The 19162-nt window shown below is 43.0% G+C and overlaps 2 protein-coding genes across 12 annotated transcripts in view; both read right to left on the reverse strand.

The window, feature by feature from the left end:
- Positions 1–40: 40 nt before the first annotated feature.
- kcnj8 (potassium inwardly rectifying channel subfamily J member 8) lies at positions 41–4404 on the reverse strand. The gene is made up of 6 exons (XM_026327222.1): positions 3769–4404; positions 2721–2869; positions 2438–2598; positions 2196–2335; positions 1626–1842; positions 41–1380 (listed from the first exon to the last, which is right to left on the reverse strand). The coding sequence occupies exons 1-6, from the start codon at positions 4113–4115 to the stop codon at positions 1129–1131; spliced, it is 1266 nt and encodes a 421-aa protein (XP_026183007.1). The 5' UTR covers positions 4116–4404; the 3' UTR covers positions 41–1128.
- Positions 4405–5403: 999 nt separating this feature from the next.
- Positions 5404–19162, reverse strand: part of abcc9 (ATP-binding cassette, sub-family C (CFTR/MRP), member 9) — a 39528-nt gene continuing 25769 nt past the window's right edge. For 6 of the 11 annotated variants that reach the window (XR_003296863.1, XR_003296866.2, XR_003296865.1 and 3 more), the window contains 16 exons: positions 18820–19020; positions 18428–18582; positions 17761–17830; positions 17436–17593; positions 16923–17015; positions 15973–16075; positions 15721–15834; positions 15217–15337; positions 13976–14106; positions 13221–13299; positions 11019–11127; positions 9859–9962; positions 9619–9752; positions 9410–9472; positions 8635–8928; positions 8151–8285 (listed from right to left, as the gene is read on the reverse strand). Coding sequence is in view for 3 of the 11 variants with exons in the window: in XM_026326563.1 (XP_026182348.1) it covers positions 8148–8285; positions 9410–9472; positions 9619–9752; positions 9859–9962; positions 11019–11127; positions 13221–13299; positions 13976–14106; positions 15217–15337; positions 15721–15834; positions 15973–16075; positions 16923–17015; positions 17436–17593; positions 17761–17830; positions 18428–18582; positions 18820–19020 (1773 nt within the window). In the remaining 8 variants the exon portion in view is untranslated. Of the gene's footprint in view, positions 8286–8634; positions 8929–9409; positions 9473–9618; positions 9753–9858; positions 9963–11018; positions 11128–13220; positions 13300–13975; positions 14107–15216; positions 15338–15720; positions 15835–15972; positions 16076–16922; positions 17016–17435; positions 17594–17760; positions 17831–18427; positions 18583–18819; positions 19021–19162 lie in introns of all 11 variants that reach the window. The other 5 variants (XR_003296870.1, XR_003296867.1, XM_033325045.1 and 2 more) reach the window with 3 other exon arrangements.

Below are 19162 nucleotides of genomic sequence, written 5' to 3' on the forward strand. Positions count from 1 at the left end.
GTGTTAATTACTAACTTCATAAATGTATCAGCAGTCAAACCAAAGTGAGTGCATTTATTCTCAAACACAAACGACAGAGTGAAAAACACATGAACAGTGACAGTAATTACCATTACAAGATAGAAAATACTACTTAAGCTGTATATTCTCCCACTGAATGATCATTACCGTGATGACACAGTATATATGTGCTATGAAACAGGTTTATAAACGTAAATCAAATCATGTCTTATCGTCTGCATCGTGACAATGTGGGTGAAACGCAGAGAAGCTGGTTTATTGTTCACATTAAAGCCTCAGTAATGCAAAGATCGTCAAACAGCAGTGTAAGGATGCTGCTTTGCTCCAATATTTAACTTACGCTACAAGTTATTTCCATCACGAATCCACCTGATTCGGTTCTGAATCAAATGGTCTAAATGTGTCATCACAGGATCCAAAGACAAAGGTGACGCCTTCAAACAGCTTCTAGCATCAAACATTTAAAACTGAAGGTGTGTGTGTGTGTGTGTGTTGTTTTAGTTTCAGTTGTTTAAAAACATCATAGTTTATCAAAGTAAAGTAACAGTTTTCAGATTCTTTGTTTAGTTGAGACAAGACCGAAAGATATTTAATTCACAGAAGCAGAAAATCAGCAAATTCTCACTTTTAGAAGCTGAAATCAGTGAATTTTAACCCAATAAATGACGTCAGTCGTTCACTGACTGTCGGTGAATTTGCAGAACTGAGAGAACGGATATAAAGCGCTGTCTGTTGTGCACATTATAAACTTTTTAAAGCCTGTTCAACCACCAGCTCGTGGCTCTCGGAGACTTTCTGCGTCTCGTAATTTATCGAAGGAGAAAGAGGCCAAATGTTCCGTGAGGTTCAGTCAGTACGGAGAAATGTTCTGGTGGAACAGTGAGGCTGAACTGCACAGTGTCAGTGACGGGACCAGTTTATTTGAAAAAGAACTACAGACCTCCATGCACGGAAACAACATTAGCAGTACAAGTGCTGGGAGACGAGTCTCGATACGGCAGGGAACAGAAAAAGAATGAGTCCCATCAGAGCAGGAGATACACCAATACCCACAATCCTCCTCGCCACCAGGAGGAGCAGGGCAGCCAGCAGGAGGCAGGCCTCATGTCAGGTGACAGCATTCAGGGTCTGGCTTCCGTCAGTCGGGGTGAAGAACTGGACTTTGGGTGTGGCGAGGCCCGAGTTGTTCCTGCGCAGACTCCCGCTGCTTCCTGCACCTTTACGCATGGAGTTGTTCCGCCGCATGGAGTTCCGCTTCCTCAGCGAGTTCTGGTGCGACAGCTCGCTCTTCTGAAGGGTCTGGATCAAGATGGACGGCTTCTCGTCCAGTTCTCTGGCACTGCAGCGCGGCGTCGCTACCTCAAAGACAGAAAGAAGGCAGTCTTACATTTAGTGTTTAATATTCTTTATGTTTTAAAATCCCTCTCATCGCTCCTCCTGAAAAACGACTCAAAAACAGGAACATTACAAAACTTGTTTACGTTCTCTGGAAACGAACCACAGGAGATAAAACCTAAATACCTAAATGTGTGCCAGACGTAAAGAGTATTTTTAGAAAATACAAGCATCACCTGTTTTCGCAGGTCAGTTCCTTTAACTCGTACCTTCATGGTGTTGCCAAACTTGGAGTAGTCCACAGAGTACACGCCCTCCTCCTCCGTTACTATGGGAACAAAGCGGTGACCCCACTGGATCTCCTCGGAGATGTAGGATGTCCGGGCCTGCGTGGTGATGCCCGTGGTCTCCACGACTCCCTCCAGGATGACGATGACCTCCAGGTCGCTGCACTGCAGCTCCATGGCCGACAGGTCGTAGAGCGGGCTGACAGAACAGACACAGCTTCAAAAGCCTGACGCCACTTTTTACTATTTACTGACTTTCTGCCAGTCAGACGCAGATCTGGTCTCAGGCCACAGGGATTCTTCTAGACCCACACTGGACCATCAAACACAGACTCTGCTTCCTGTTTTGTCCAGGTCAGACACAAACTGCTGCTTTTTACCTCAAACCTTTGCAGGCCCAGTGTATCCCGAAATCCCCAAACTCGACAATATGCATAATAGACTTTTTCGATACATGTTTGCTAAAGCTCTTTGGTCAGATATAAACATGTAGGTCAGTGTTCAGGCTCTGCTGGAACTACTCTAGGCCCACATCACATCCCGCACCTCTACCTGTTTTTGTCGATGACGTGGCAGATGATGAGCGGGGCGAGGAGGAACAGGCTGTTGCTGGTCACGGCGCTTTCTGTCTGCACGTCGATCTGATGGATGGGGATCACCTCCCCCTCCGGCGTGGTGGTCTTCCTCACCACCTGCAGGACAGGAAGATGGTGATGGACGTGCGGGATAATTATTTCAATGCGAGTTCCACTGCGAGGAACCGACATTATTCTCTGGATGTCGTGAGGTGGCACCTGTAACCTGACGGTCGCTCCTATGATCATGCTCTTCCTGAGGTCTCCGATACGAATCATAAAACACAGACGGTTGTTTCTGACGGCGATCACAGCGTGACGGCTGAAGATCAACGTCTCCGCTCGACGGTTTGACTGAGCCGTCTTCATAAAGATACAACCTGAGGAGAGAACAACACACATCAATAAAAACAAAGTTCCATCCATCTGCAGTCAGGACATTATCTGTTTTTACACCACAGATCTTTCTAACCATAATTTTCCCTTGTTTCCTCATCCTTACCCAGCATGACGGCGTTGATGATGAGTCCCACTATGTTCTGCATGATCAGGAAGGTGATTGCAATCGGACACTGTTCCGTTATCATACGCCCTCCAAAGCCGATGGTCACCTGGACCTCGATGGAGAACAGGAAGGCTGAGGTGAACGACCTGCACAGACACATTTTAAAAAACAGACCTTTCTGCAGTGACAAGTTGTTGAAGTAGAGATTAAGATCAATAAAGGAGCCTTCAGGTTTCAGACATATACACAAACAGACCATAATTTGCTGCAGCTTTACCTTTTCCTTAAATCAGTTTCACTTTTTCTCAAGGGTATTTGTGCATCACTTTGCAGTTGGTCTGATGTTCAGTTATCAGGGTGAGAAACATTCACAAGGTGGAAACTAAAAACTAAAATGCATCATTACAAATAAAAGTCCTGCATTTATCTGAAAGTACAGTTTAGGTTTTCTCAAGTCAAAGTGTGGATCATGTATCAGTACATTTTATTAGCTGTGCTACTCTACGTCAGAGACCGGTGGTCTAGTCCAGTGGTTCCCACATGACAAATCTGAGGTGATCAGTGAAAAACATGTTGAGATAAAGTGTGGAAGGAAACTTTTTTTTTTGACCTGGAGCCGCCGCAACACGCAAAAACTGTAAATACTGAAGCTACTGAGCCTCACGGTTCTGTTAGTGGAAGGAAGGAAGGAAGGAAGGAAGGATGGAGGGAAAGTCGAGGAGCCAAAATGGAGGTGCCAAACACTCCCTTCCCCTCCTGCGATCTTCGCTTTATTTCTCCTGAAATTAGGAGCCTAAACGTTTCATAACCACTTGTCATAAATAATGTGTTGTGTGCCATCCCTCCTCTTCCCCTATCGAGGTTACAATGGAGAAAAGGGGAGAAGAGAAGAAGAAGATGGGGGGTGGGAGGTTTGGATTCCACTGAGGACGAGTAGGAAAAGGAGATGAAGAAAATTAGTGACATCAAAAACTCAATCAAACAATCAGAGTTGGATTATAAACCTTGACTTTGCAATAAAGACAGAGGACTGAGGTTTTCTTACTTGACATCGGTGACGCAGTAGACCGCGTTCAGCCGCCGCGGGTCCAGGTCTCCGTGCCCAAACGCCACCAGCCACCAGATCATGGCGAACAGCAGCCAGCTGCTGACGAACGTCGTGGTGAAGATGACCAGCGTGAAGCGCCATTTAAGGTCGACCAGCGTGGTGAAGACGTCCTGCAGGAATCTGCCCTGCTCGCGGATGTTTTTGTGCGCCAAGTTGCACGAGCCGTTTTTGGCGATGAAGCGCGCCTTGTTCACGCGGTCTCTGAACACCGGTTTGCGGGGCATGCGGGAGACGAGCCCCGGCAGACCGAACTCCTCCGGGATGATGCTTTTTCTCGCCAACATCTTCTTCTTCTGCTGCTGTTGATGGTTAAGAACGAGCCAAATATACTTTTGTCTTCAGTGCGTCTTTACGCACGGACGTGCCACGTCCACCTGCAGGAAAACGATCCAAAACGCACGAAGTCTTTTTCTTCTGTGGACATTTGGATGTTTCGGACTGAAGCACAGTGCGCAGCCTCTGCTCAGCTCCTCTGAGGGCTGGGACGGTCTCCACTCTGCTGTTGACGTAGTCCAACTTCCAGGGTCCAGACCCAGTCAGGCCAGGGTGCTGCTGCCTTCTGCAGCTGTTCAGTCGGAAAAACACGAAACTACAAGTGAGACGCGCGTAACCAAACCAGACTTTCCATTACGAACCTTTGACATTCAAGTCTCAATCAAAGCACATGACCTTCAACTGTTGTCTTAACTTCATTAAACCTCTTAAACATTAATGATAATCAAACTGGGCCGTTACACTTTTCCACCTTAACCTTAACCAGTTATATTAACTTTAAAGGAAGTTTAAGGCTTGAAAATAAAAGCCTCCTCCCTAGGTTAAAAACAGAAGAGGTAAAAGATCATTTTAGTTTTATATATAAATACATCCCAGTTCGCGTTTATAATGAAATGTTTATCCAAAACACAAAAATGGCCTCAGATTTTGATTTTTAAAACACGTTTCTTGATATAAACTGGCCTCAGTATTTACTCTCAGGTCTTAAATTCTCAATAAAAATTCATATTTGGCAGTTTGAGAGTCAGTCACCAGGGGGCGCCCTCTAGTAATATATTCTCAGGTTTAATGACTTAAAACCTAAAACCCTTTTATTGTCATTTCAGCTGTAGAAAACGAGGCACACATAATGACACAGATCATCTCTAACAAACCTGCTCTTTAATGTCTGCACAGTGTGTGTAGTAAGTCACTACATGATAAAATAGATCTATAACCATATCTGAAATCAGCACCATGTGACACCGACACAAAGGTCAAGAGGTGAATCGTGTGTTTTGCTTCTGTTTGAATTTGCTCCTGGTGTGTTTGTCTGTTTAAACTACAAATATGGTTTGGGATGTGAAGCAAAGAATTTACAAGGCAGCAGCTTGTAGCTTCTGGCTGCTCAACGTGCGCACACACACACACACACACACACTTAAGACACATGCTGTAAAATAAACACAAAAGGACCGTGAAACTTCCTCATGGCCAAGAAAAGAAAAGGCAGCTAACAACAGGCGATAAACAGAAGAAGAAGAAGAAGAAGTCACAGTGAAAACCAGGAAAACAGTGAGAGCGAATGAGACATTTGGCATCAGTTAAAGTTTTTAATGTGAACATGTTTAGACGTATCAATTGTGACAAAAGTGGTGTAAGTTTGGAAAAAAATCCCACCAAGCTGGAAAACCCAAAGTGGTAACTTCTTGAGATGAAACATCTGAGAGCACATGTTGGAAAAGATGCTGAAATTCTCTTTGGCGTTCAGTCTGTGCAGGACAGTCGTTTCACAATAAAAGCAAAGTATAATCGATAAACAAACAAAGGGACAAGGGCCCCACTCCCAGAGAGAAACCTGCTGACTGTCTGCATCAACAGTTTGGAAGCTGTAACACAATTAATCCTTTTGTGACTTCGCTTGTTGTTTTGCACAGAATAAACCACCAAGCTGAGACGTGTTGATCAATGAGCTTTACAGGAGCTAACAGGTGGATTTTGTTCCCCTCAGACAGAGCCAGGCTGCAGAGTGATCCTGGAATCATTTGTATAAAATGACTGACTGATGCAGAGTCAAGGATCAATTCAGCAACTTATTGATAACACACTGTCCACAGTAACCAATCAGTGTTTCTCAGGTTAATGGGAGCCCAGACTGGGAGTCAACTGTCCCCGAGGATAATAAGTTCAGCAAAGCACGACCACAGACAGACAGCGGGGTCACTGGCTTCAGACTGAGCCGTGACACCCTACAGTGTTTGTACTAGTGTAGCCATAGAAATACAACCGATAGAACAGAGTAGAACCAATGTACAAAACAAACTTCTGCAAATCTGAACTGCGTCTATATTCAAAAGATGTTTTCTTAAAATTTTATGGCTCAAAAAACATAAAATCCATAAATATAAACAAGTTCATCTCGAGCAGAAGTAAAAAACATCTGCTACCCTGCAGCTGCTGAAATGACTGAAACAATTACGACAAGTTTATAAGCATTTGTCAGGAAGGAAGCACTGTGGTGCACAAATCCAACATTTTGTCTGTGTGATGAAACAAATTTAAGATTTATATTTCCAAACATATTGTTAGTCTGGCTCGCACACTCATTACATTCCTGCCGTTCTTAAGAAGCTCCTGGTGGACACTCCAAGCAGGAACAGGCTCTAATGGTGTCCGAGATATTTCAGGCGGGACATTTCAATTTCTGTTCAGAAGAAGACGATATCCAGACTTGAAAGTCGGTTTGATGTTCCTCAGCTGAGATTTGGGCAAGATGGTTTCGAGTTAGAGCAAACGTTAGACTTCATCTTGTCCGTCTCCAACCTTCTGACTTCAGATGATCGCAGATCGGCACGAAGCTGCCAGGGCAGCTCAGGCTGACGCAACAATCTGTGTATCATAATCTCTACTGGAGCCAACAGTGATATCAGTTCTATCAGTTCTACTTCTATGACAGAAATAAACATAAAACCGTGGGAGATATTACCCCAGGGTGTAAAAATATTAAGAATAAAATCTGGCCAAAGCCAAAATTCCACCATTTTAAAAAGGATTTTAAATACAAGCCTCCCCCCTGGTTATTATTGCATTAAACACACGTGAGTATGAGACAAAATGTGGAAAATCATCTAAAAGAAGGTTTTACACAAAATTATTAAAGACTTTCAAATTCTATCAATATAAAAAGTTGCTTAATCAAATAAACTGTTCAATAAACTACTCTGCAGTATAAATGAGTCCATAGATACAGTGAGTGTCAAAATCTGTACACACAGTTTAAAGTTCGATCAAAGTCAATAACCTGAAATAAAATCGGTTCAAATCAACCCGTCGTTTCTACGTTGACACACTGGCCGAGGCTACGTTCACGTCTACAGACCCAAGTCAGTCCGTCTCATCATTCTCTGACCTCTCACCTCTGTCTGTGGCTCTCGGTCTATTTACTGAAGACTTCACTTTAAAACCAGACCCCACATGTATGGCTTTATGGACCCCCTTAAACAGCAGGTCAGGAGTCGAAGGGGACACAGCACCCATCCTGACCCGGACACGGAACATGATTATTCCCAGTCCTAGATCACAGGAAAGACTTGATTGGGGTCAGTTTACACACTATTAATAAAAAATAATGTCTCATAATGTTTTTACGAACCTTTCAGTTTGATTTGTGGAGCATAATGTTGAACGTTTCAAAATTTAACAGGATCACGTCTGTGCTGCTGCGACACATTCACACATTCGTGGTAAATGTGAGTTTTCAACACTGAGACGTCTTCATTCACAGCTCTTACATCTTATAAGTGAGAAAACGGCTTCAAACCGTGGCTGGTACCGCTGATATATCACAATCTAGTCATTAACATTCTAGGAACACACAAATATGTATTTTTATCTTACATGGTGGCACTTAAACGTTTTGCTACCTGCTCAAACGCTGTTGATCCAGCAGCATCACTTTACTCTAATGTTCAAATAAAATTCCTACATTATCAGTGTTAAAACCGGAGAAACCGATTCACAGAGCCAATGATCAGGTTATCGGTCGGATAATAAGCGGGGCATACCCATCCGTAGCTGAAAAAGGGAGGATCCAACTGTCTGAATATTTCAAGTATGACTTGTTAAACACACTGACTGGTGACCGACGGCGTCTTCGGACCTTTCCCCTTCCATTAAACAGGGAGAAGCTTCTTGGTAAAAGTGCAGTGAATTATTGGCTTCACTGCAGCGTCGTGAGTTATGGCCACCTCTTCAAGAAAATGATTCAGAGTTTAAAAAAAAAAAAAAGGAGCTGATCAACCAATCGATCAGTCTGCCAGTTGTTAGATGGGCTGACTGCACGTCTACATGTCAGCCTTGACGAATGAAGCAAACATCCCGTCCGCTTGCTCCAAAAGAGTCTCGGGTCTGTCGTACTCCAGAATGTTCCCTCGCTTCATCACGATGACCAGATCGGCTGTTAGGATGGTGTGGACACGGTGCTGGAGACACAAAGACGACAAATTAACAAACATGTGAATACAAAGGTCATTGGGAAGTAAAATGTTACGGTCCAGTATCTGACATCAGTCTCTGACTCTGAATTTATCACCCAGGCTTTTTATCCTCACGTTAGTTTAACTGCCTCAATAACTGGGCATTATCTTGGGTGAAGTGCAGGTCTAAGTCTCCCAGTACGCCTGGGTCCAACCAAGTAAAGCTAACAGAAGTTAAAGACGTTGATATTTGATATTATTTTAAACAATTACAGACAAACAACACTGCAGATCGTGAACAAACTCTACTGTTTGTGTAACGTCTATAAAAGATGGTTGTATGTTTTGTACCAACCAGGCTGTCAGTGGCAGTAAGGCTTCAGCAGACCCAGACTCAGACTCCAGCTCTGACTCAGCCAGGAAATTAAAAAAACAAAAACAGAAAAGGAGGGAAAGTGGATGGAAGACAAACGAGCCGAGCTGAGCCAAAGTGGTCTGTGCTGATCCAGGTCTACTTGTGACTCCTCACTAGCACACTGAAGAGGCTCTCCTCCTGTGCTAGCAGGCTGGGACCCGAGTCATTTTCCACCAGGATCCCTGAGGAGAAGACCAACACCTGGTCGGCGTCCAAGATAGAGGAGACGCGGTGCTGGCGGCAGGACGAAGAGACAGAGGAGGGTGGACAGAACAAAGCATGGATACGGACAGCAAAGGAGGAAGGGAGGGTGAAGGAGGGAAATTAACGACAGGGGCAGAAAAGAAAGAAGGTAGAGGAGTAAAGGGACAAAACAGCGACACACAAAGAGAAGAGAGTCAGAAAAGAGGAGCAGATAAGTGGCCAAGAGGAGCGATTTCATATTAAAGACACTAAATGCTTTAGGAACTTTAACTGTGTTAGATATGAAACAGTGGGAAAAGGGGAAAGATGCAGGGAAGGTTTTCCTTAAGGAAAACACTTTGTGATAGATGCACATGAAGCTCAAAGAGCCTCATATCTGCATCTATCAGCACTTAAACCTCAACTCCCTGCACAACTGGGACTTGTTCCAACATCTAGTCCAGGTAAAAGTTCTGCTTGATTCAATTTTGTTTTCATTTGGAACAACAGAAGAACAGACTGAAGGACTTACTGCTATCGTAACCACTGTTCGGTCTGCAAATGCAGTCATCACAACTTTCTGTAAGATATTCTCCTGTGAGAAGAGAAAACAGTTATGTAGAAAATACTGTTTCATTTATGACTGAAAGGCTTTTAAACTGTGGTTTTTAACTAGATCCTATTTGATTTACAGGTTATTTTTATTCTCTCTCACACACACGCACACACACACACACACACCGTGGCCATGTCTATAGATGCCGTGGCTTCGTCCATGATGAAGATGCTGCTCTTCCTGACAAAAGCTCTGGCCAAACAGAAGAGCTGCCTCTGCCCGACGCTGAAGTTCTCGCCACCTTCTGTCACGACCGCATCTGGACACGAGGCCACAAAGATCAGCACACATTCGATTCATCAGAGCCATTTTTTAAATGCAATATAACACATCTTCAGCTGGGGACGTTCAGTTTAAGAGCGCACCTATCCCTCCAGGCAGCGCCTTCACCATGTTCTTCAGCTGAGCGATCTCCAGGGCCTCCCAGAGTCGATCATCAGAGCACGTCCTCTCCGGATCCAGATTAAACCTGCAGCAAGAGGTCACAGTTCACACTCGGTTTGTGCGTTCCTGATAACAAAGTGTCACAGCTAGAGGTTAGATATATATCTGGGTCATACAGAGAAGTTAATGCTGTTAAAGGTTACATAACATTTTCCTAATTTCTTGTTTATTTTCAACAACAAACCTCAGATTGTGAGAATTTACTGGAGGACTAATCGTGATGTGATAAATCAGCAGTGTGTTATCACTGAGTGTGTGTGGCAGAGTCAAACAGCGTCAGAGCGTAGCAGCAACATCTAAGACAACAGTGTGAAACAGTCACTGTCGACCATTCACCCCAGACTCACGTTCACATAAACAAGAGCCGCTGAAAATGCCAAGAGACACACACACTCTCTCCATCGCTCTCTCTCTCACACACACACACACACACACACACTCATCTACAGCAGCGTATCTGTCCAAACAAACAGCACATGCTCTCTGTCTTTTATAACAAACAGAGTCACTGTATCATCTAGTAATACAAACACATGGGGGATGTGAGTGTGTACGACAGAGGAGAAGAAGGAGACAGAGAACCTTGACCTCCACAGTCAGTGACGTCGGTGACTCAAGTCAGGTTAGGTCCCAGCCAGAGTTCCCACTGTGTTTTCAACCAATAACCCGACAGCTGTGTCGTCATGTGACCACCATCTTTCAGGACAAAAGCCTCCGGGTAACAAGTCATGATAAGCCATTTCTCTCCTATTTGTTTGCTCCTTGCTGCAGTTTGGGTTTCGCTTGATATCAAATGTCACTAGGGAAAGGTTTTCTTTTAACTTCCTGCTTTCTGGTTCATAATGTGGTTTTTCAGAGTAACATTCCCCAAAGATGAGTGTGGTTGATTACAGAGTGAGACTCCCAGCTATGGTTCCTTTAAGGAGCCAAGGTCAGGTCCTGTCTTTGCCTCGTCGACTCTCACTGAGGGTTGTTTTTTTTTTTTTTATTAAAAGTGAGGAACCGGAGCTTTGGACATCATATGACACACAGAAAGGACGTGGTTATTAAAAATGAAAATATGAAGAGGGCGCCTGTGTACCTGATTGAGCCACTAAATAACACCGGGTCCTGGAGGATGATGGAGAGTCGGGACCTGAGAGTTTGCAGGGGAAGCTTACAGATGTCGATCCCATCGATGACGATCTTCCCTGCAAATGAATTAATAAACATACACTCACATTTGTGATCTAAGTCATGGACCATCCAACCGCAGCAGCTTCAGTTTAAATTACTGCGATTTTATTGAGAACGCTGAAAGTTGGATGTACTGAGCTGTTTTAATCTCTTTAACTTCTTCACCTCTGCAAAAGTAAAGAGGTTTTTTCTGTTTATCGCCGTGACGAATGTTCTGTTCGGTCCAGTCAGAACTCGCCAGGACTCGGGTTTTATTTCACTGCTTTATAAGGAAAAGCTGCTGACACAAATGTCTTAATTTACAGTTAAATGAAATGTCTGCCCAGCTGTGTGTGCTGTGTGTGAGCCAGCCGTGTGTGAATGGAAAAAGTGACTGAGCAATCTCATCTTTGAATAATCGGTCTAGGAGCTTTCATCGTGGCCCGGAGCAGAAACAGAATCACACGGTTACAACTCGCCTGCAAAATCAGGTAAATAAAACTCTAGTTTTAAGACTTTATGCCTGCAGTCTTTAGGACGTCTGACCCAGAGGTGGAACATGACTGCAGGAAAATGGGATTTTAATCCTCTGATGGAGGAGTCCTCTTCAGGTTCTCTTTTTGGGAATTAAAGAACAACAAAGAACAAAAGGAGCTTCAGATTCTCGTTAGAGTTAGTGTTTAGAAAGAGCTGAAATGAAAAGAGGCCCAGTTAAATAAACATCTTCTCCAACATAAACTTACAGTAATATCACACAGGCTGGATGGTCGAGGGTTATGGATGGTGCTGAACATCTTTTGCAGGGAAACCAGATGACTTTGGTTCATTCTACCTCTGCCATTAAATCTCATCGAATGACATTTATCCTGTATGTGCTTTGCAGCAGCTTTACATTGTAAATATAATTTGATTTGATGATGTGAATGCTTACATCAAGAGTTAGAACAAATAATATGTTTTTAAAACATTACTTTACATTTATTACCTTGTGGTTTCTCTAATTCATCTTCTGACCCTCAAGTCAGGAATTATCTTGTAGATCTAACTAGATTTTCTTGTTATGTTTTGTTATCATGTAACTGGGTCAGCTAATCATTGAGGGCATGCAGCTGTGAGATGGTTTGTGCTCCTTTATTCTCCCTTTGCTAATCCAAAAATGAGAAAAGCATGTGGAGCAGTTCAGTGAGAGTGGATCGTAATCACACAAATTAAACTGAAAAACATTTTCTTACATACATTCATGGAACTAATGTTCCCACTACAAACCAAATCCCAGTCACCACTGGAAAATAAACATTAGAGTCTAATGGTTTTTAATGTATAGATGAAACTAAACATTTTCAGGGTCCAACAGATAAAGGGGGACACATTTGTAATGGTCCCAGTTAGTCAGAGGAACTAAGAGGGAGCAGATTTACACAGTCTGGTTTGCAAACTGAAAAGTTTATGATCAGCACTTCAGACTTCAGAAAGGAACTGTAAACTACAGGGTGATTATTGCCGAGTTTAAAGGGCTGCATGCAGCTGGAATAAACAATACAAGCAATGTCAGCTCCATCGTGATAATTACTGGAAACTACAAATAATTCAGTCTCATCCATATCGTGTTTCTAAATATAGAGTAAGACCAGTTTTCCCAGAAAACCTGATGATTCCTGAACTCCCTCCCTTCTCAGTGAGGACCCTAACCCCACTGAACGACTGAGTCACTCAGAAACTATACTTCAACTATCCTGTGATGTTAAATAGAAAGTACCGTCTTGTCTAACAGCAATATATGTTTAAGTGCATCTTCTTCATCTTGTCAGTAGATCAGAGGAAATTCTTCTAAGCAACAGAAAGTCATACCGAGCGACCAACAGAGTTGTGCTGTTTTCTGATGAAAGTTGAAGTCCGGGCCAAGAGCTACTCAATGCAACAACCCTGAGGGAAATGTTCCCAAACAGAAAAGAGATTATCTTGAGAAACTCTCCCTTTAACGAAACATAAACATACAGCGCTCGGTGAAAGAGAGCAGGACCAAGAAAGATGGGAGACAGTGCAGGAATAGAAACTGACGCCGCAACACAGACGACAGAGGTGGAAAAATGACAACACGACGTCTCTGTAAGACGGGAGACAGACCCACCTTCAAAGATGTCCACCATGTTGAAAAAGGCCAACGACAGAGAAGACTTCCCACTGCCTGTGCGCCCACAGATGCCCACCTGTCGGGAAGAGGAGAGGCCGCTCAGTGAGCTTCACACTGCGGTGGGACATCAGACACGTGTGTGATACCAGTGTCAGGTCCACGTTACTGAGGTGAACTTATCAGGGCAAAGAAAAACCTGGACGACCAAAAAAGACCTGAAGCAGAGCTGGAACAGTTAAACCAGATAAAACATTTTTCCACTGGCAGCTACTTTGCTCTGTGTTGGAGAGGAGCTGGGAGCAGGTAGCTGTTGTTGTGGATCCAATAAAGTGATAAATCTCCACTGTGACAAGGAACATTACGTCCCTATGTCTCTTTCCTTGGTCACTTGAGAACTTTCCCTTCTGCCTATAGACACTTTGACATTTCACTGTGATGTGAGGTCCTTCTCTCCCAGCAGCACTGTGTGAATTACCTGCTACCTAGAGTCGCTTCAACACACAGATTAACACAATCCTGTGAGTTTAACAGCAGCTCTGGCAGCACACACTCGGTCATTGGTCGGTGAATTCCTGCTCAAATGATGTTTTCTCTGAGGATCTTAGTCAAGAAGAGAACAAATCTGAAGAAATGTTGAATCTTGAACCTTCAGTATTGGTGTTTTTCTACCCTTAAAGGTATAACTGTTCCACTGTACCGCACACCGATCAATGCAGCCCCACTCCGCTCTCTCACAGCATCGTGGTAATTACCTTCTGGCCCGGTTTGATGTAGGCATTGACGTGTTTGAGCACTGGTTTGAGCATGGGGTCATAGCGCGCACACAGGTCCTGGATCTTTATCTCACCATCCTGGGGCCAGTTCTCGGGCACCTGAGAGGTGTCTAGAGAGAGAGAGGAACACAGATGGGTTTAATGCTTTGCCTCATTTTAACTCTCACTTATCCTGAAGCACACTGACTGTGTAAACCCCTGAGCCCCCAAACATTAAAAGTATATCAACTAGAGAAGACATGAAACAACAGGTTTTTGGGCTGAGACTGTTATCTGGTGCTTATAGATCTTCTGCCACAGACTGTGTGTCATCCCCTGCTCCTCCCTAACTTTGGCCTGTCTAACACGTTTATCAATTTGCTGGGAGCTTCCATGATGTCAGAGAAGGAAAATCTTCCTGTTCTCTGTCACTCAGGGGTTTGGGGATTTAATGGTTTCACGGGTCATTTAAAGGCTGAGAACTCTTGAGACAAATGAGCCGTACATGAAAGACAGAGACTCTGAAGCCCTTAATGCCGCTTTTCTCCTTTTTTAACATTTTATTGTTGGCTCTTTCTGTTTATTCCTTTTTCCTTCACCTTCTTTGTTTCTTGCAGCCATCTGTCAGGCTCTGAGATGTTTTTGTTATGTTTCCCAAAATAGCTGCTCTGTGTTGATGAAAGGACCTTTGGCAAATTCACTAAAGACTTTTCCTTTTTTGTTCAAGACTTGAACAGGTTGGGTTTGGTTAGATTTACTTTGACACGGTTAGATATGAGTAATCTCAATGGCACTTTGCTCATTATACAAGTTAAATCATGCTCCATACTTTTTTATCTGACCTGCCAGGAATAAATTCCTTCAGCATCACCCCACAGAAACAGCACATGCCCTAAACCCAAAACACAGCTCCTGGACTTTTAGGTTTTTAAGATAAAACTGTTCTGTGCAATCATCAACGCGTTTTCATGCCTTTGTACTTAGAAAATAAAATCATACTGAGCTGTGGTGTGTCTGTAATTAGGGAAAGTTAATGTCCGATGATAATTTTAGTAGTTATATTACAAAAGTACCTAAATGTGAAAAAGGAGATAATGTAATGCAGCAGTGAGATTATTCTAAACATTTTTCTGTCTGAATTATCAAATATACTAAAATGTCAGACGCAACCAGTGTAACACTAAAGTGTAAGACTGGATTAATGTTAGTGCATGTCAGCCTGATAACAAGGACTCAGTTACCCATAGATCCCTCATAGTTCTCAGACTCTGTGCTGAGGAAGCTTTTGACCTTCTTCACAGCTGACATCTGGACCTCGAGGTCTGCCAGGTTCCTCACAACCCAGTTCAGGTAGTTGGTGACCTGCACAGTGACACACAAAAATCTGCTGTTGGAGAACCCTGATAAAATCCATAGTATCAAACATCAGAAGCTGGAATAGTAAAGTTGAAAATCCAGTTGATTTTGTGGTGTAATGGTTCATTTTTTCACAAATGCCAAATGTTTAAGGTGTTTGTTTCCAGAACAGCCTCTCTGACCACTAGGCTGCACTGCCACATTAAATAACAACTGATGTATTAGTGTCGGTTTGTTTGCTCTGCTCTGCAGCTGCCAGCTGAACCTCATGGTGCCACAAACCTGCACAGCTGTAAAGTCATGTGATTATTTTAAGGCACACAGTGCTCTCAACACGAGGCTGAATTTTTCACATTAGTGAAATAACATCTGCATAAAAAGACACTCACGGTGAGGGCGTAGGTGAGTCCGAGGCCCACCAGGCCTCCAGAAGGCAGACCGTAACGTAAACTCCATATGGATGCTCCTGCTGCTGTCAGCACTATCACTGCTCCAAGGTAGTCCTGCACAGAGGAGAAGTAATAAAGTAAGAACAGGTGATGTAAAGTCATGTAGTGACTTTCTTTAGACAATGATATGTTTCACTAACATCTGCGAGAAAACCAACCATGTGAGACAATGTTCATGAAAGTGCTTCTCACCGTGCGGACCTCCAGCCAGCGGTTGGCAGCAGACAGAAACAGGTAGGCTGTGTTATTGGTGTCTGTCAGCTCCAGCATGCGCTGTTTAAATCGAGCCTCGTGTCTGAAACAAACATTTTATACCTACATTACTTACACAACACACCACTAATGCCTCCAAATACAGCTCATGCATGGTGGTGTGGAGTTTAAGGCTCCTGAGTGGGCGGGTTGTTATAATCTGGGCTACTTCTTGTACCATTAAGGCAGTTTTCACCCAGGAAAAATCACTGCCTTCTAACCCAGACTTGGTTTGGAGGGAAACCAGCAGTTAATGATAATGGGAACTATCCCATGGTTTCCAAGAATCTGTCTCAACACCAGATTCACTGTTTCTGTGTGTGTTTGTGTATTTGTGTGAGTGTGTGTGTGTGTGAGGAAGAGGAAGTCCTCAGGGAAGAGAGGAGAAAAAAGCGTGAGAGCTGTTTAATATTGGATTATACTGACGATGGGAAAGATGGTGAAGACAGAAATACAAGGAATCGCTGCTGCTTCTAGCAATACAACCATAACTACAACACAAGGCAGAAGGAATGATCCTGTCACTACAGATAACAGGAAAACCACAAATACTAACATTAATATTACTTCTAGTGGCTCTGTAACATTTACTATTTCAGCAGCTACTGAGGGAGATCCTGCTGACACCAATTAATCAAGTCCACTTTGAAAAATGAAACATGAGCAAGAGGATCCAACATTTGAACCATTAACTGTGCAGTTAATAGACGCATTTCATTCCCATATATTGGCTGCACTGATCTCTCTATTCCGCCACATTGTGAGGGCTCTTTCCCATCTGAGGACACGACAAAAAGCTCAGATGAGGCCTATTTTGGTTACAGTAAGACTTTCTGTGTAAGTTTAAGTACTGAAATCCTAATCCTTAGGATCTTTGTCACTGGCTGTACCTGAACGCTCTTATTGTGGTGAGACCTTCAGCGGTCTCCGAGAAGTGGCAGAGCAGAGGAAGCTGTGTGGAGTCATCAAGGTCCTGGAGGTCCCTGAGAGAAATAATAACTTATTCACAATATATACATATTATATGCACTTTCTTATAGATATGTGTACTGAAATAAGCACAGGTATTACACAATTAAGCAAAACTGAGTATGGTATGTTATGTTATGTATGTACGTGTGCTGTATGGTGTTTTCTGTAAAGACAAACTTTACAAAAGTTACATAGTAAAATCTGGACATTGATAATGTTTTAAAAATTATACTACAAATAAGAGTCAGTATTTTTAGTTTATTCTATAGAGGAAAACACTGATTTTCTAAAAACACTGAAATTTAAACTAATTTTGACCCAATGAATCCAATAGGTTTCCTGCTCACTTCATCTAACTACATTTAAACTGTGTTAAAATCCAAAAACAACATCAGTGCAGTCTATCCACAACAAACACACTGCAGACTGACTTGGAGGCCACCCGGAAATACTTCTGGATGAAGTAGAAGGCCACAGCCAGGGGAACCAAGGCGACCAGAAAAGCAGGAGTGATGGAGGATATGACCCCGATGGCCGACAAACAGAGCAACGTGGATCTCGTCAGAGACTCCAGAGTAGGAGGAATATGCTAAAAAAACAAAAAGAAACAAAGGGAAAGTGTATTCTTGTTTGGTTAAAACACAACTATGACCTGACAAATATTTAGGAAATCTGTTTAAATCTTGCCTTTTCTAAACAACCTAATTAGACAATAAGTTATAATTCTCTAATACACTGTTATTGATCCTTATTTACCTGGTCAATGATGTTAGTATCAGCTGAGAATCTGTTGAGGATTTGCCCCAGGGGAGTGATGTCAAAGAACCTGAGGAGGGAGGTAACAAATGCAAATACCTAAAGCAAACATTTTGGATGTTTTTTCCAGCCTCCATTTGAAGAAAGGTTAAGTAACCCCACCATCAGACCTTTCCTCCCCCCAGAGAAAAGAGGACAGAGAGACATATCAGCTAATGCAACCGACTACGGTTGTTGACTGAGCCAGACAAAGCGTGGTTAACATGAACACACAAAACCACAAAAATCAAGTGCAGTCGCTTGGTGGAAACTCACAAGTGCTTTCTTAGAACCAGGACTTGTTTGTGAAATGCTGCTTCTCTGTCTTTTAAACAAGTCTACCATCCTAACAAACCTAACAAACGTAGCCCCCTATTAACACTGAGCCAATCAGGAACTAATACAAACAAGCAAACACATGGGCACAATGAACCAGTGAGCAGGCCACGAGTTTAACATACATTCATCTTAGTCACAACTTAAAAACCTCAAAATATTATTGAATTTCTATATTTGCACCTCGGTATCTCTCAATAGTGCCCTTGAATTAAATTAAAGTGACAGCAGGTATCTTCTGGCAAGCAGATCAATACATTCTGTGTGCGTGTGTGTGTTTGTGTGTGTGCACCTGATGGGCGCGTGGATGATCTTGTTGAGCAGGTTGTGGTGCAGGCTGGTGGCTGCAGAAAGACCCAGAAACTCCACAGAGAGAGAGGTGATGAGGCATAAAGTGATTCCAGCTGCACAGAGGATGATAAACACTGGCAGGTAGTAGGAGTCCTGCTGTGGGTCACACACATACACAACCAACATTTCAGAAACAACATTTCAGCAGTGACAACTTTGGTCCTGAAAAATAAACTTTGGTGCTACAAAAAAAAAAAAAAAACAACTTTGGAAAACCGGATATTGACTGAAAATCTGAAGATTGTCACTGTCACACTATTTTACCTTTGTTTATCAGAATCAGCCTTTAAAGTAACACATATATTAAAATAAACCCATGCAGTCACACTGTACCTCATCAACCAAAGTTTCAGAGGTGAGGGTTGTTCTGCTGCTGCTGATACTATCAGTCGGGCTGGTTCCACTGGTTTTGGAGGACGTCCATAAAGCCAACCAGTAGTCGATGGCAACAATGACAGAGTGTTTGAGGAGTTTAGAGAACACCATGAGGAAGACCATAAAGTAGCCACCAGAGGACAGGTAACACCAGCACACCTGAGGAGATGAAGGTGAATTTATAGTCTCACAGATGGAGTCGCATTTCTACAAACACTTTTTTTTGAGGCGCTAACACTGCAACCATAATGCAGTTGAATTTATTTATTTTGCAGAAAAACTGTGCTTGCAGAGAACATTT

Source organism: Mastacembelus armatus, chromosome 23, assembly GCF_900324485.2.
Source record: "Mastacembelus armatus chromosome 23, fMasArm1.2, whole genome shotgun sequence".
Lineage (NCBI taxonomy): Eukaryota > Metazoa > Chordata > Actinopteri > Synbranchiformes > Mastacembelidae > Mastacembelus > Mastacembelus armatus.